We start from the raw sequence: 18723 nt of genomic DNA, 5'->3' as shown, positions 1-18723 counted from the left end.
TAAAATCTTCATAAATTTAATTATTTATTTATTAATTATTTTTTATACATTAAATTTTTTTACGAGAATATTGTTCATTTTTTTATGACAATTAGGTACATTTTTTTTTATATATTTATAAAAGGTTTAATTATTTCATTTTTTTCCTTATTAAATAATGTATACATTTTTATTTAATATTATTTTTTTTTATTATAATTTTTTTAAAGAGTTTATTGGTAATGCTTGGTATGATGACAAGCACAATGTGCTCATAAGTCTTTATTCATTTATTTCCATTGACGTTTTCTGTTCTCGTCGCAGGTGTTTAAGCGTCACAATCCAGCCACGCCGGAGGAACAGGAAATGATGGAGAATCTGTTTGATGCGCTCTGTTCCTGCCTCATGCTTCCAGCCAATCGGGATCGTTTCCTCCGGGGGGAGGGGCTTCAGCTCATGAACCTCATGCTCAGGTGCGTCTCTGATTGACAGCTACAGTTTGTCCCAAAGTTACTGATTTTCTATCTTTGTGCCTGTTCTCTCTTTCTTCAGCACTCTATTTCTCTCTGCGTCTCCTCACATGTGTAATATTTCCCCGAGGCGTAGATAAACTGTTGTTAGTGACTGGTGGATGAAGGAAGTGCCAGTGTGACGGACAGCTACATTTCCCTCGAGCCGCTTGTGTCTGTACAGACCTCTCTCGAGGAGAGGTTCAGACTCCAGCATAATGTTTAGATCAGTTTCTTGATTTATATACACCTGGAGAATATTCATACAGTATCCTGCTCGACTTTAAGAGCAACCAAATGAAACTGATGTTGCTTTCTCGTTTCTTGAAGTCCAAGGCGTTCGCTCTCAAGTCTAATTTTAGTCAAGGCAGGTTTATTTCTAACACATTTCATAGTTCATTTAGTACATGCTAATTAATTTTTTTTTTTTTCATTTCAGAAACATAATATGGTTTAAAAAAAAAAACTTAATACTTGTTGCAAGTATAGTTTACTTGTTAGGGTTAGACTATTTGTTAAATAATAAATAAAGTATGCATGCATATTATGTAAACAAAATCTTATTTTGAATGCAATTAATGTTTGACAGCACTATATATATATATATATATATATATATATATATATATATATATATATATATATATACACATACACACACAGTACATTTTTCAAGTATCTGTACTTTACTTGAGTAATTTTATTTTGAGTAACTTTTACTTTTACTTCACTACATTCCGAAGCATAAGATCGTACTTTTAACTTCACTACATTTCATAAAACATATCGTTGCTCCCTATAATATATCACGTGCTCCGACACGCAGCAGCGGTGTCTGATTCATCATGAAAGAACTGAGTCTTTTCAAAATAAACCTTTAAATCGGATCGCGAATCGCACCAAATGATTCGTTTAGGAATTAGAATGATCCAATTGCAGCTGTTCTGGAGTCGACCACTCACTGATTTAAATGAACCGTTTAGTGCGAGTCTCCAGAAGTAAGAACCGGCAGATCTTGTGAGCGCGCGTGCGTCTGATGTTGCTAAAAGTAAGTTATTAATGTCGAAATATTGGATTAATTATTGTAACTGAAAATCATATTTAGGTCAAAATTTTCAGTTTTTTGGGAACTAAATCCGTTGTAAAGAGTGATCTATTTAAGCCCACTGAAATGCTCTAGTGCAGACACATCAATTTTAGGTAAAAAAAAAACAAAAACAAACAAAAAAAAACCTTTAAATAACACAGATTAAATACAATAACTCATGCACGTTCAAATTCCCCGCTGCCATAATGTTAACAGTTTTATTAAAATGCCCTATGTGACGTTTGTTTTTATATTGTGTATTAACAGTAACGTTACTAGGGGTGTAACGATACGCGTATTCGTATTGAACCGTTCGGTACGACGCTTTCGGTTCGGTACGCGGTACGCATTATGTATACCGAACGGTTCGTTGGAGTAATTAATTATATTTGAAAAAAAAAAAAAAAAAGAGAGAGAAAGAAATATAATGATATGCGTTCAACAAGGTAGCCCAATAACCCAAACAACGTAACAGGCAACGCCCCTGACACTCCCGAAGAAGAAAAAAACACCATCTTATATGTTTATGTTAGGCTACTCAGCAGGCGCTCGCTCACTCAGTACGCGCTGAAGGCTCGTTGCAAAATAGCCAATGCGTTTAACAGACTAGAAATGAGAAGATCCTCCAATAACCAACAGGTCTGGTGTTTGGGTGCACTTTGGATTCCCTTTAAGCTATAATGGTGATGGCAAGAGAGTGGTGGATAAAAAAACAACGGTATGTCGCATCTGCAACATGACAGGGTACACCAGCGGGAATACAAAAAAAAAAAAAAAAAAAAAAAAAAAAACCAGCGGGAATATCTGGGATATATGCGTCAGTACTATCTGGGAAAAGACGAAAAAAAGGAGAAACATGCACGCAGCAAACTATCCCTGCAGCATTTAGACACTATAGCTTACAGGGAATCCAACCCAAACACCAGACCTGTTGGTTATTTTAGGATCTTATATTTCTGGTCTGTTAAAGGCATTCGACATTTTGCAACGAGCCTTCAGCGCGTGCTGAGTGAGCGAGCGCCTTAGGGGCCGTTCACATATCGCTCCTAAAAACGCGTGGAAAACGCTAAGCGCGTCTTTCTCCTCCTTTCCAAAGCGCTCGGGCAGAAGCGCTCATGAGGCGTCTGTCTTTGCTAAGCAACAATGACGTGCTCTCTCCATGAGACGCGGAAATTTCAGCGAAGGATAAATGGATTTGCAGCTCTAAAATCGCTTGCAGTAGCTCTGCTACTGAATTTATTTCAAAATTGCAATCCATATACAACTATGATCAGCTGTTCCTTCATCTTGGCTGAGCTCTCAACGTTGTTACGGGAAAGGATGAAGCTGATTGGTTGGTTCTTGTCACATGACCCGCGGTGCGCTTGCGGCATTCTGAAAAGTTGAGATGTTTTTACATTTTGCTGTATCTAAAACGTATCGAACCGAACCGAACCGTGACATCAGTGTATCGTATCGAACCGAACCGTGAATTTTGTGAACCGTTACACCCCTAAACGTTACATATGTATATTGTTTGGATTAACTAGAAGAGTAGACAGACATGAATGTTCATTCATAACCGTACTGAAAATAAGTCAATATTGTTAGCTGATGCTAACTGTCTAGCTAACAAGCTTGTTGGTGCTAAGTTGAGGTAACTTTTATAAATAATGTCCAAATATTTTTATTCAACCACCTATATATAGAGAGAGAGAGAGAGAGAGAGAGAGAGAGAGAGAGAGAGAGAGAGAGAGAGAGAGAGAGAGAGAGATTACATCTGGGTAGAAAAGAAAGGATGTGATGTTCAGAACATGGTAACTACAGTAATTATTAAAGTGGGAAGAGATGCACCCCGTTTGGCCAGGGGTGTTTTTAAACCATAGACAAGGTTTGAGAAGGAAAATCATTATATAGTGGTCATTATGAAAATATAATTATATTTTCCTTAATGTTCTTCCTAACTTCAGGCCTTATTATCATGTCATATATAAAGTTACAGTACAGACCAAAAGTTTGGACACACCTTCTCATTCAAAGAGTTTTCTTTATTTTCATGACTAAGAAAATTGTAGATTCACACTGAAGGCATCAAAACTATGAATTAACACATGTGGAATTATATACATAACAAAAAAGTGTGAAACAACTGAAACTATGTCATATTGCAGGTTCTTCAAAGTAGCCACCTTTTGCTTTGATTACTGCTTTGCACACTCTTGGCATTCTCTTGATGAGCTTCAAGAGGTAGTCACCTGAAATGGTCTTCCAACAGTCTTGAAGGAGTTCCCTGAGAGATGCTTAGCACTTGTTGACCCTTTTGCCTTCTGTCTGCGGTCCAGCTCACCCCTAAACCATCTGGATTGGGTTCAGGTCCGGTGACTGTGGAGGCCAGGTCATCTGGCGCAGCACCCCATCACTCTCCTTCTTGCTCAAATAGTCCTTGATGCCTTCAGTTTGACTCTACAATTTTCATAGTCATGAAAATAAAGAAAACTCTTTCAATGAGGAGGTGTGTCCAAACTTTTGGTCTGTACTGTAACTTTGATGTTCTGTAAAACAAACTTTAAATTACTTTGTTCTTACTGGTAAAAATCAGATGGTCATCTCTGTTTCTCTCAGGTACATCACAGTGTAAGCTTCACAGTGAACATCACTCTCATCAGCGTAGTCCATATCAACAACAAAAATATATCTTGACTCCATATAGTGGTTATTATGGAAAAAATCCCAGGTATTTTGAGCAGTAGGATTATAAAAAATATGTGCTAATATAAAATTAAATTAAGTAGCCTATATAAAATTGCAAACATTTATCTTTCAGTACTTTTTTACTTAAGTACATAAAAAATTGAGTACTTTTGTACTTTCACTTGAGTAAGATTGAAAAAGGAGTACTTTTACTTTTACTGGAGTAATATTATACTATACGTATCTGTACTTTTACTCAAGTACTTGATTTGTGTACTTCGTCCACCACTGTAAAAAGTAGTAAACGTCATCTGACGAGGTAGTAAATTTTAGAAGCCCCATCTAACTGGGTCTATATCATGGGTGTCCAAACCGCAGCCCGCAGTCCAGTTTTTATTGGCCTGCAGCCAGGGTCCGAAATTAACAAGCGCCAAGTGCGGTTAGATTTTCCGTTTGGCGACAGTGAAGCGCCAGTTTCGGCGTCTGGTCTATTTTTTGCGCTAGGCGCGAGCGATCCGCGTCAATCCCGGAAGGAACACCAAGAAACACGAGACAATCCGGTCAATTGTCAAAAATATAAGCAATTTTCAAATTAAAATACCGACAAATGTGATCACAGGTTTGAACAGGCAGGCGGCGGACCGCGCGTGATTTTCCGTTCCGCGTCGCTTCGGCGTCTGGTTTGAAACAGGCTTAATCTCAAAAGGCTATCCGCCACACTGGCGGGTGAATGTTCATCATACCAAAATAGTAATAAAAAGATATTACAATTTCCTTTTGTAATGTTATGATGCCTGGAAATTAGTTAAAATCTCCTGCGAATCTAGAGCGCGAGCAAAAGCGCGCATGCAAACTGTAGCAAACGCACGGCAGAGCGGGAGAGACCTTGCGTGTGTGTGTGTGTCTCTCTCTCTCATGCAGTGGTGACGCATAAACGGCACCTAAACATTGTAAAAAAATATGACATTTTAATTGTTTATTAATAAACAAGTGTTTCTGTGTCAGCTGCAAAGATGAGGTTGACACTGACTCGCATTCTGGATTACCAGACATTACAACAACAGCGATGAAAAAAACCTCCACAAATCATTCACTCTTGTTCAATACTTATACTAACACTGTATCAGTGCATTCTCTTAAAGTGACAGTCTTTATATTAATCGAACAGCAACAACCGAGAAATCACTCACTGCTCTTGATTAAAAAGCTTTTTTTACTTGAAGAATAATCTTTAATTTATAGTCCTAAATCCAATGCTGTTTTACATTTGATTACTTTAAATTCTGTACCTAAAAACTAATGCAAGACCTACCTAAAAAAACCTGAAAGTCAGTTTATTTTATTTGTATCTTTACTCTATTGTATTTATTTGTGCTGTTGCTTGTATTTAGAATATTCTTAATAATATGATAATATATATTTTTTGAAAGTATAGTTTTTCCATAAACATAGCATATACAACTATACCGAAACCGTGACTCTTAAAACCGTGAAACAATCCGAACTGTGAAAAAGTTGAACTGTTCCACCCTAATATTTACATAATAATAGAAAAATATGTGCTTTTATGATTTATAAGGTCATCGGTAGTAGGACTGTGATCATTGGGACATACAATTGATGGCTGCATAATTAATATAGATTATTGAAAGTGCTTATTTGATATTGCAGAGAAACTCAGTGTGCAGAGTGAGAGAGAGGGCGATTCAGGGAAAGATGATAGAGACAGTGAATGCCTTGATACTTGATTTGATTATTTTGCCTGTCCACAGTCTAAGGATTTTGATTTATTTTTTAAGTATAACCCAATTCAAACAACTGAAAGAGCCAAAGAGTTTATCAGTCTGGTGGACACATGAATTGGGCGGTGACTGCAGCAACAGAGGAGGCCTGGGGTGGAGTCAGATTCCCTGATTTACTGTCCCAGTCCACCACTGCCTAGCCTACTTTTATTTAGTTTTGATTGGTTCTGTTTAAAAGTAGAAATTTCAACCTTTCTGTAGATAATAGATATAGGATATTTCTAATCTGTTTAGGTCTGTGAGGCGAGTAGCCTGGGCTACCCATACGCTGAGTTTCGGTTCATGTCTGAATGTGTTGTGATTATGCAAAATAATGAAACATGGATTAAAATTAAGATAAAATTAATACAAAACGAAATTCGTGTCAAAGAAAGGCTTTGTGTTTTCTGTTTGATTCTCTCTCTCTCTGTGTTGGACAGTGCTTGGCTTGTGTCCAGTTTTGAAGTTATTTGTTTATTAATGAAATACTGTTATTATAGTGTACAATTGCACTTATTATTACACATTGTGTAGCTGTTCATTCTAAAGGTCCAGTCTGTCTTCTAATTTTTATGTAATTGTTACTCTTTGACATATTGAGTAAATCCTATGGACCAAGGCCTGTTGTGATATCTTGATTAATCAAAGTCCTATGGTAGAGTTCCCTCTTACTCGAATGTAGCTCACTCACTCACCCTAACACACACTCACATACACCTACAGAACTTCTCCTGACTTTCTCTTTCTCGCTCTCTCTGGTTTTCTATCTCTCCCTCCCAGTGTTGAAATTAAGTTATAATTGCCTCATTGAATTGTGATTAAATATGTTATTAATTCATTTTGGAAGGGTATTTCATGTCTTTACTTATCACTTTACTTAACACTTAACACTGCTACAGTTGAAGTTTGAAGCCGTGTTGATAGTAAAAATATTGTGATGGTAGTAAAATAGGTGGTAAAAAGGTAGTAAATTCAATTTAAGAATCTCTGTATAAACCCTGATTATATAAATATATAAATTTAAAATGTTGTATATAATTGTTATATTTATTAAAGTAATTTATTGATTTATTTTCTTTGTAAAGCATAATATTGTTAAAATATTATATAATTTAAGTTTTTTTTTTCTAATTTCTGTGCCGAATAAGTACTGCTCTTATTTCTTAAAATTGCAAACCATGTCCCTTCAGTGGCTCTTAAGTAGTTGGTCCCTGCTTTGTTTGTAGTTGAGTCTGAGTGTTGTGCTAATGATGCATGTGTGTTCAGGGAGAAGAAGATGTCTCGAGTCAGCGCTCTGAAGGTCCTGGACTACGGGGTGATCGGTCCAGAGGGGTCCGATAACTGTCACAAGTTTGTGGACATCCTGGGCCTGCGCACCATATTCCCTCTGTTCATGAAGACGCCCAAGAAGATGAAGAAAGTGGGAGTATCGGACAAGGAGCATGAAGGTTTGTAGAAACCAGAGTCCTGAGATGCCTCTTTCTCAGTTCAGTATTATTTCCCACCAGCTTTATTCTCTTAAAATGGATTTAGTGTGGCGGAGCTGCTCAATTAGCTGCGAGCGCGCACACACACACACACACACACACACACACACACACACAGACAGGGGCGTTTGTAATATGACGGCGAGTTCACAGTAATATCTTTTTCTGGGCTATTATTTACAGTTCAGCCGGCGGTTTATTCCTCGGGGAGTAGAGCTCTGCGGCTGCTGCTCTTATTGTTTTGCTTCTGCGATACAAATAAGCTCCTCACACAGTTTTTAATGCTTATTAGAGACCAAGAGAGAGAGAGAGAGATGGGGGATGCTGTTATTTCAGACACTTACACACTGGAGGAAGATGTGTTTGATGGATCTGCATGTGTAAGATGTGTTTGGATGGTGTGGAAAGAGACATGTCTGAAATCAAGCTTAAAGTGGATCTTATTCAGGGTTTAGTTGGAAAGCAAACAGGAAAGTATTTATGCAGTATTATAAAACTGCATCTTAATTTCCACATCCAGCAGATGACTTTATTCAAAGCGACGTTTTCGAAAAGGAGGATTGAAGACTAATAAGTAAAATTACTGAAACACTTATATTATACATAGTAGACCATAAGTATCATTTTTCTTTAATACTAATAATTTAATAATATTTACTTATTAATTTACTTCTATTACTTTTAGTTTATTTGCAAATGTAATGCAATGCTTCATTGTCACACAAAAACAGTTAAAGGTCCTAACGGGTTTCGTTTACATGCTTACATGCATGTGTGGCTTCAAAACAAAAAAAGTTCTATTTTGGGACTATGCTTTTTCATATTTTTTTATTAACCTATATATTTTTTCATTTCCATTTTAATTTTAGTTTAAATTTTAGTAATTTGGTGTTTTTATTTTTTCCTATTTTTTATTATATATATATATATATATATATATATATATATATATATATATATATATATATATATATATATATATATATATATATATATATATATATATATATATATATATATAATTGTTTTATTTATTTTTTTACCTGTCCTTTTTTTCTGTATATTTAAACAAAATTATTTCATTAAAAAAAAAAAATTATTTTGGTACATCAAATTAAAGTAAATGTAAAGTAAGTGAATTAAAAATGTTGCACTGACAGCTAGCTGAAAAAAGTAAGTATTTTTTTAAGTTTTTTTTTTTTTTGTGGATCATTTCCAGTAGTTATTTTAATACCATTGACATGTAGTTTTATTAATAACTGAAGTTTTTATTTTTGTATTTTCGTTTTAGTTTTTGTTATTAGTTATTTGTTGTGTTTGCAATTTTATATTAGTTTTTTTCTCTCCAAAATGTCTATACGGCTTTTATAAATTTTGGTTTTTATCTGTAGCAACAGCCAAAAATACATTGTATAGGTCAAAATTATCGTTTATTATTTTACTTTTATACGTTTTTATAAGTAAAGATCATGTCCGTGAAGATATTTTGTAAATTTCCAACCATAATTATATCTAAATTTCATTTTTGATTAGTAAAATGCATTGCTAAAAACTTCATTTGGACAACTTTAAAGATGATTTTCTCAGTATTTAGAGTTTTTTTGCATCCTCAGATAGTTGATTTTCCTATAGCTAAATTTGCACACATTTTCTTTTTTTTTTCTTTTAATTGCACATTGTTTTTGAGGAACATGAACCCTGTTTTTAGGACCAGTTAACCATTATTGCATATCAATATTTTTTACTTTAATGTAAACAAAAAAAAATATATATTTTTACATGATATATTCCCCAAACTGCAGTAGCCTATTAATCATGCTAGTATTTGTGTAGATGTTTATTTGTTTATTTATTTAGTACATTGCACTTTGCTTATTTTTAGGATCTGTTATAGTATTTAGGATCCTGAATACATTTATAAAATAGAAATAAATATTTGCATGTGCTGTGACTTAGCTAATTCGTCCTCAACAGTAACTGTTTCTCCTTCATAATAAAACACTTGACACATTTGTAATGGTTTGTTGTGTTGGAGCACACATGGTATTATGCCGTTGTCAGTGTGTTGGGTGTAGATTACTCCGGCATCAATCAGCTGTTAGCTTCTTATTTCTTGACGACAAAAGTTGTTTATGAAGACGCAGCGCTTAATTAATTAGCAGCTTTGACGACTGAGAGTTTGAGTAATTAAACGGCTAAGCTTTTACGGCCGATCGAAAAAGTTCAGACTGATCCCCATAAAACACCCTCTGAAATGTGCTCGGCTCGCATTAGCATTCGTAATTAGCTGATTAGAAAACACTCTTTGTGTTTGCAAACAGACCGGAAGGATTTAGAGAGGAGGAATAATGTCTTCTGCCACTCTGCAGTGTGTGCAAGGCTTTTATTGACGGATGATAGTTTAAAAGAAGTGGGAAGAGCAACAAAAAAGTAAACTTCTGCAGCGTTAATCACCAAACAAATGAACGGCGTCCTGCTTTGTGTAGAAAAGAGAAACAACCGTCGACGGGTAAACAATCCTGACAGACACGAAGAGAAAGAGACGCTTTCACACAACGTTCACAGAACGTTTTTGCTAATGATGTGTTAAGAGTGAAGTAAGTTGAACTCGCCATCAGCCAATTTAAGCTTCCTCCGTTATAAACGTCTTGAATGCAGCTTGGCCGTTTTCTCCAGAGATAGAGAGAGGTGTGTGTGTGTGTGTGTGTGTGTCTGGTTGAGACTCAGGGAAATGCTCTGAAATACCTGGAGGGTTTGGGTTCGTTTTAGCCGCAGGGAAGAGGGTCACATCAGCCTCGGGCCGGTGAAGATGAACATCCTCAGGATACAGCAGAATTAAGATGAGACTAAAAGAGGGACAACTAATTCTGACTAGTGTAATTTTAGTATCTTGTTAATTTTTTTTTATTAACCTATATATGTTTTCATTTCCATTTTAATTTTAGTTTAAATTTGAGTAATTTGGTGTTTTTTTATTTTTTATATATATATATATAAATATATATATATATATATATATATATATATATATAATTATTATTAATTTTATTTTTTTTATTTTTTTTTTACCTGTCATTTTTTCTGTATATTTAAAAAAATGTATTTCATTTTTTTTTTTTTTTTTTTTTTGGAACATCACATTAAAGTAAATTAAAATTAAAATGTTGCATTGACAGCTAGCTGAAAGAAAAGTAAGTTTATTTTTTTAATATTTTAAATCATTTTTAAGTTTTTTTTTTTTGTGGATAATTTCCAGTAGTTATTTTAATATCATTGACATGTAGTTTTGTTAATAGCTGAAGTTTTTAATTTTGTATTTTCATTTTCATTTGTTTTTGTTATTAGTTATTGGTTGTGTTTGCAATTTTATATTAGTTTTTTTTTTTCTCTCTAAAATATCTATATGGCTTTTATAAATTATTTCAGTTTAATCTTCATAATTAGCGCAAATCAAGTTAAACAAAAAAAATTAATAAAAATGAAAATTGAAATTTCATAGAAATGTTGTTCATTTAAAAAAATGCAACTAATTGAAATAATTTGTTTTCAGTTAACATAAAAAAAAGTTTTATTAGTATTTTGAATGAGTTTTTATATTTTAATTTTAGTTAAACAGTTCACAGATGTGTCAATTTTATACGATTATTTCTTTCTTTCTTTGGTTATTTTAGCCCATAGTTAAGCTAAATGAAATTCCTGGCTCTTTCTCGGGGTTTGTGAGCTCTGTTAGACTAAATGAATAATCTTTGGAGAGTTGTAAGACAACGTTTGAGACAAACCCATTAGCTTCGATGTCTCAGCGCGACTCAGAATCGGCCGAACGTGAACCGAACTGATGACGAAGAGGTTGAAGCAGCACTTCATTTATTTCTAATGAATGTCTTTTAACTGCGTTTTAATCTCTACCGGACACGTAATAATCGCGGGAAGTGCTCGAGTCGCTGTGCTATATTAGATCAAGAGCGTGGTGTAATTGCGCTGATCTCCAGAGCTCTGCTAATTCTCCCGTCTCAGATCATTGTTAGGACGTCCTCAGCGCTTTCACTAATGCATTCATTATTGAGAATTAGCAGTTCTTTTGCTGCAGATTCGTACCATGATAATGTGATAATCCGCTTTGTTTCCTGGGATTTTCTTCAACTGTAATAAAAAACCTTTGTCTTGTCTCTCTATGCAGAAGAACACATGCTTATGTAAATCAGTTGCTGAAAAGGCTTTTGGATCAAGTTTTTCTTTATCTGGTATTTCGTAAATAATGCAAATGTAAATACCTGAGGAATATTTTCTGCTGGGCCTTTGAGATAATTTACATTTTTTTAATTCCCAGGCTGTATTTTAATGGCATTGTATGCCCAAAAATGCTTATTGTCATTTATTCATGCTCATGTTGTTGACTTTCTTTTTTCTTTGAGCGAATATTAAGTTTTTCAAGCTCTAAGAAAACAAACACTATTTTAGAGCGCAGTGAAAGCAGTCCTTTTGACTCGTGCCGTATATTTGACATCATCTGAAGGCATACGATAGCTTAATGAAGGAACTTTACACATCAAAATGGATTCATGTCATGGATATGTATTTTTTTAAGCAATTTATGAATGATTTGTATCTGTGTATAATGTATTTTGATTTTAAAAAGTATAAAATTATATTTTCTTAATTTTATATAACATGTCAGCTCTTAAATATATTTTTTATTTATTAACCATATATATATATTTTCAATCATGCATATTTTACAATTTAAAAAAAATATTTTATTATAAACATCTTTATGCATTTTTGCATATGTGTATAATGTGTTTTATTCATTATAATTTATAAATTATGATATAGTAATATTTCCTTGTATTTAATTATATATGTAATTTATTTGTAAACAATTTTTAATTATTTTCTCTTTATTAATCTTATATAATTTGTTTATTATTTACATATAATTTATAAATTACATTTTTGCAATTATTTTATAGTTTTTATATTATTTTTAATTAATACTATTTTGGTATAATTTCTTTAAATTATCTTATGACATGAATTTATTATATATATATATATATATATATATATATATATATATATATAAACATATTTTGTATTGCTATACATTTTAATAATTATAATTTATAAATGAATATTTAAATTTTTCTTTTTAAATTTAATTTTTATTACAAATGATAGAACATTACAGTGTATTTATTTTTAATTCTATAAATGCTAACGACTCAAATGACATATCAGCTAAAAATGGTCAAATTAAGCTTTTCCTCATTCTTTCTATTATCATTTAGCCTTCGGTTATCAAGTGTTCGTCCCATATAGAGTAGCGCCCCCTACTGGACACCCCACCGCATTCACGCCCCGCCAGCCAATGGCCTTCCTCCCTGTTGCCACGGCGACCCGCAGTGATGTAGTCCTGTTTCCTGTGTGTAATGATGACAGAAGCTTTCCTGCAGCAGAGCTGTGAGATAACACACTTATCTCAGACCTCTAGCCTGCACCCCTCTCCTCTCATCCGCTCCCCGTGGCTGTGTTCCTCTCCCCACACACTTTATTCTGCTGCTAATAACGTCCCTCGCTGCTGGTGGCCGTCTGGAGGAGCGTGACATCACGGTGCTGACCCAGCGCTTCCTCTCATGTCTGTGATTAATGTGTGCCCCGCGGCAGTAGGATGCGTAATGTGTTGTGTAAGAGATGCATGCGGATTGATGTTTAAACTCATCTGTATTCAGTGCAGACGAAGACCGAGGCCAAATTAAATAGTTTTATCAAGGCCGTCTGATTACGGGTTGTGCGAGATAGTGTTTACATATTGATTTTTAACCTGATGGAGAACGGCTTTCATGGACGCGCTGTTATAGAAGACGTTAAAAGTTGTTTGGTGCAGTCGACGTAGAAGGGCGTTGGTGTTAAACGAATAGTTAAACCAAAAATGTACATTTCCTAAATTATTATTCACTCTCAGGTCATCCGAGATGTATGTGATGTTGTTTTTTTGTCAGATTTGGAGACGTGTAGCATTGCATTACTTGCTCACCAATGGATGTGAATGGGTGCCGTCAGAATGAAAGCTGGTAAAAACATCACAATAATCCACACAGCACTCCAGTCCATCATTTAACATCTGGAGAAGACTTAAATATGTTGCTTCTCCGTAAAATATCCATTAAATGTACTATTTCTAGTGAAACAAAGAATTTAGTCTGAATCAGGAGAGAAATCTGCACAGATGCAAAAACGGCTCTGAAACTCATATTTTAGACTGAAGCAACCGTTTGAAGTAAAAAAAAAAAAACTTCTTTGATGGATTTGTTTCTTACAAACACACAGCTTTCCTCTTCTCAAGACGTTGACTGATGGACTGGAGTTTAGTGTGATTTTTTTTTTTATCAGCTCTTGTTCTGACGGCACCCATTCACATCCATTGGTGAGCAAGTGATGCAATGCTACATTTCTCCAAATCTGATGAAGAAACAAACTCCTCTACATCTCGTATGGCCTGAGATCGAGCACATTTTAAACCAATTTTAATTTTAGGAAAAGGATGAGCTCTTCCTGTGGCAGTCCCTGAGTCTCATGTGATGGACTCTTTCTTACTGTAGAGTCAAACGAGCCGTCAGATCAGATTTAAAGCGCGTTTGATGTCTTGTTGCACGTCGTTTGGCTCAGCATTAGTGTTTTTATAAGCGACAGCAGTGTGAAGACTTTCATACACTTCACTCCACATCAATTAAAGCTTTTAGTGCAGTCTGGTATTTCCATTTGCAGCAGTTATCACAGACTCCTTTTATGTCTTTACGTTAATTATAACTTTTGGCTCTGTGGGTGCTTTCTATAATTTAAAAAAAAAGTATTTGAAGAATATGAAGCAGCACGACTGTTTCCAACATTGATGATGATCAGAAATATTTCTTGAGCATCAAATCAGCATATTTTCCTGATTTCTGAAGATCATGTGACACTGAAGACTGGAGGAATGATGCTGAAAATACAGCTGTGCATCTCAGAAATAAATTACATTTTAATATCTATTCAAATAGAAAATGGCTATTTTGTGTTGCAATAATATTTCAGAATTTAACTGTATTTTAATCAAATAAATCATGCTTTGGTGAACAGAAGAGACTTTGTTCTAGCGCTCCAAAACAATTAGTCACGATTAATCGATTCAAAATAAAAGTTTATGGATACATACTATATGTGTGTACTGTTTATATTTATTATGCATATATAAATACACATATTTGAGAAAAAAAAGTTAGATTTATATGTAAAATATTTATATTTATATACACAAGTGTTTACATACACATATCTTACACAGTACACACACATATAGTACGTAAACAAACTTTTATTTTGAATCGATTAATCGCAACTAATAGTTTTGCAGCCCTACTGCTTTCAAAAACATGACAAATCATCTTCTTCTGATCAGAAGTTTATAAAACCCACAATCCTTGTGATTCAAGTCCAGATTGAAGTCATCCAGAAAAGAAAAGTCTTCATAACTCATCCCCTCATATAGTTTCTCTAGTCAACTTTACATTGCTTTCACTCTGACAGCTGCAAGAGAAAGTTTGAAACCTACTTATTAAACCTGCAGGAGGACGTCAGCTCCCACTCATCGCTCGCCGCTTTAACTGATGTACTGTGAGTGGAGGACACTAATGTGTTAGATCAGGACACTAAAGCCTTGTTTTGTTCTGGCAGAGCATGTGTGCTCCATCATCGCCTCCATGCTGAGGAACCTCAAAGGGCAGCAGAGAAGTCGTCTCCTCAGCAAGTTCACCGAGAACGACTGCGAGAAGGTAAAAATAAGAGCGCTGACATACGGCTTTATTATCTTCTGCTTCTATAAACGGCGGAGTGACGAAAGAAGAGCGCTTTAGAGGAGAGTTGGCTGGCAGATGGGTTTAATGCTGTGCTGCTGTCTCACCAGTTCAATAGAAGTGTTGTTATAATTGTAACATTTTAGATTCAGAACCGCAATTAAAACTTCTGTCACCATCGTCTTTTCCTTTCGCTTTCTTTTTTGATGCTTTCGTTTTTTGCTTTTTTGCTAGATATGTTGTTTATTTCTGTTTTTTTTTTCTGTTTTATTCATTTATTTATTTTTGTATACTCTTGTTTATTAAAGCTGCTGTAGGTAACTTTTGTAAAAATATATTTTTTACATATTTGTTAAACCTGTCATTATGTCCTGACAGTGGAATATGAGACAGATAATCTGTGTAAAAATCAAGCTCCTCTGGCTCCTCCCAGTGTCCTATTGCCATTTGCAGAAACTCCATCGCTCCCGGTAAAAAACAACCAATCAGAGCTGCGGTCCGTAACTTTGTTTGTGTTCAAAATGTAGAAAAATGTATATAATAAGTGAGTACACCATGAATCCATTTTCCAAACCGTGTTTTTAGCCTGTCCTGAATCACTAGGGTGCACCTATAATAAGTGTTTATATTCGGACTATTTTAGATTGCTTCGGGGGTACCGCGGCGGAGTAACCCAGTACCTTTGTGATTCTTCATAGACATAAACAGAGAGAAGTAGTTCCGGCTACAATGTTCTTCCGCAAGACGCGAGCAGTTCTGTTTATTAACCGCTAGAGCGTCAAAAGTTACCTACCGCAGCTTTAATTCTTTTAGTTTGTTGAGACTTGCATTTGTTCTTCGTTTCATTCATTGGTGGGATTTTTTGTTATTTCGTTATTTTCGGTTGGTTTTTGTTGGTTCTCTTTCTTTTGTTTGTTCATACTGTTATTCATCATATCATCCTATAGTCTATTTTTTTTTTTTTTGTTCTTCCATTTCTCTTTTATTCTTCTCTTGTCTTTCATCGAGTGTTCTTTATTTCCTTCAGTTTTGTTTTGGCTTTATTGTATTTATTAAATTTTTTTTCTTCTATTTTTCTTCGAAATCTTTTAGTTTATCCTTTGTTGGTTTCTTCATACTTTTTTGCTTTTTCATTTGTTCTTTTTTTCATGCGTTTTTTGTTTGGTTATTGTTCTTTTTTGCTTTGTTCATTGTTTTTTCATTATTTTATAAATTCCTTCAATCTATCATTTATTTATTTTTATTTGTTGCTTTTTTCATGTTTTCCTTTTCCTCTTTTGTTTGGTGTTCTTCGTTTCCCTCTGTTTGGTTTGCTTGTTTGTTTGTTTGTTTTTTGTTTTCACTAATTTTTTCAGTTTGTTGCTTTTTTATCCTTTTTTTGTTTTGTTTGGTCTTGTTGGTTTATTTTTGTTCTTCCCTTTTTTTAATTTGTCTCTTTTTTTGTTTATTCTTCCATTTTTTTCATGTGTTGCTCCTGCTGTTTTGAGTATTTTTTAATCAGTTTGGTTTGTTTCCCTTTTTATCATTTATTCTTATGCTTGTTCCTTTTTTTTCCTAGCTATTTTGTTTTGTTTGCTCTCGTCTGTTCTGTTCTTTTCATTTCTTTTTCATTTTGTTCTTTATTTTCTTTGTTTGCTGGTTTAATGTTTTATTCATAAACTTGTTGCCTGTTTTTATTCATCTTTTTATTAATGAATTTAGTTTCAATGCTTTTTTGTTTATTATTTCTTTTGTTCTTCATCTCCTTGGTTTTTGTTCTCTCGTTTTCTTTCCTCTTGCCTGTTTTCTCCCCCCCCTCTCTCTCCCTCCCTCCCCCCCCTCTCTCTCTCTCTCTCCCTCTCTCCCTCTCTCTCTCTCTCTCTCTCTCTCTCTCTCTCTCTCTCTCTCTCCCTCCCACCCCCCCTCCCTCTCTCTCCCCCCCCCCCTCTCTCCCTCATGCCGGTGTTGTTTGGAGGGTCTCGGCGGCGTTCTCTGTGTCCGGTGTTATACGTCTCCTTTAGTCTCTGTGGGGGGTCTCCATACATCACCTGGACGGACACGTGTGCAGTTATCGCTCAGCAGTCACTACTCCTAAAATAACCCTCACAGTCCCGCCGGGGCCTGTTTCATCACTCTGACAGCAGCACTGCATTATTGCTAGTTTCTGGAGCTAAAAGATTTCGGCCACACCGGCACCATGCCTCACTTCTGTTCGTCTTCAGATTGTCACAGGAAATGCTGGGAGGGGGATGACGGATGCTTCTGCTTGTCTTTAAATAACACAGCCGCCATTTGTCTTGTTCGCCGCGGTTGAATATGAAAATCATTCACATAATGCAAATGTGTGTCCTAAAGCACATCTCGGGTGTGTTTGGGTGCATTTGTAACACGCTCGCCCTCGTTCCCTCTCTTCTGCAGGTCGACAGACTCATGGAGCTGCATTTTAAATACCTGGAAGCCGTTCAGCTCGCAGACAAGAGGATCGAAGGAGAGAAGCACGTAAGATTCACACACACACACACACACACACACACACACACGGTTGATTGGCAGTATCTCCTCGGCGGGGTCAGATCTGTGTGTGGAGATAAGAGCAGACCTACCAGACTCAAACGTCACCGTGGGATCTTCGCCTTGAAAACCCAACGCTGTGTAACTTTTACACAGATCTCTGATTCACACACACTTTCTCATCTGGAGTCTGTGCAGTCACAGCTCCTCCAACACACAAACAAAAACCATTGGGTTCGTCTCGCTTCCTAAAACACTGATCCAGATACTCAGAGAGGTCTTGTGGATCCTGGACAACTTACTATTTATTATGAATCTGTTTTCTAATCTTGACATGCTTCAAATGTGAATTCCTTTTTAACTTCACATTTAAGCTAAAGTTTATTCAAAAACACTGGGAAAAAAGTTTTGCAAAATTTGCATTAAATCATCTTGACATTGCATATTACATTTTTAAAGCAAAGCATTATTAGCTTTTATTATTAGCATTGTGAGTGGAAACAATTACCTTTATTCCAAATATGATAATATTGTATGCATTTAAATTAATAATTATAATAATAATAATGATTGATGATGATGGTGTTGCTGCGTATTAATTTTAAAATAATCTATTATCATTTATTAATAACATTGTGAATGTCAACATTTGCAGAATTCCAAAACATTTACAATAATCTATATTATTATTATTATTATTATTATTATTAATACATTAGTATTGCTGTTGTATATTAATTAAACTATTATAATCGTTGAACGTATTGCATTTAATTTTAAAATCTATTATTATTAATAGATTAGTATTGTTTTGCATATTAATTACAAAAAATATTATCATCACTGATAGTATTGTATAAACTAAATACATTTAAATAATCTACTATTATT

At 34.7% G+C, this 18723-nt stretch overlaps 1 protein-coding gene across 1 annotated transcript in view; it reads left to right on the top strand.

The window, feature by feature from the left end:
• The window catches only part of ctnnbl1 (catenin, beta like 1), a 45483-nt gene that overhangs the window by 12053 nt on the left and 14707 nt on the right, over nucleotides 1-18723 (top strand). Inside the window, exons 10-13 of the mRNA XM_052594468.1 lie at nucleotides 304-452; nucleotides 7293-7474; nucleotides 15224-15321; nucleotides 17740-17820. Coding sequence (XP_052450428.1) covers nucleotides 304-452; nucleotides 7293-7474; nucleotides 15224-15321; nucleotides 17740-17820 — 510 coding nt within the window. The remainder of the gene's footprint in view (nucleotides 1-303; nucleotides 453-7292; nucleotides 7475-15223; nucleotides 15322-17739; nucleotides 17821-18723) is intronic.

Source organism: Carassius gibelio, chromosome B23, assembly GCF_023724105.1.
Source record: "Carassius gibelio isolate Cgi1373 ecotype wild population from Czech Republic chromosome B23, carGib1.2-hapl.c, whole genome shotgun sequence".
NCBI lineage: Eukaryota > Metazoa > Chordata > Actinopteri > Cypriniformes > Cyprinidae > Carassius > Carassius gibelio.
This window is presented reverse-complemented; position numbering and strand designations above follow the sequence as displayed.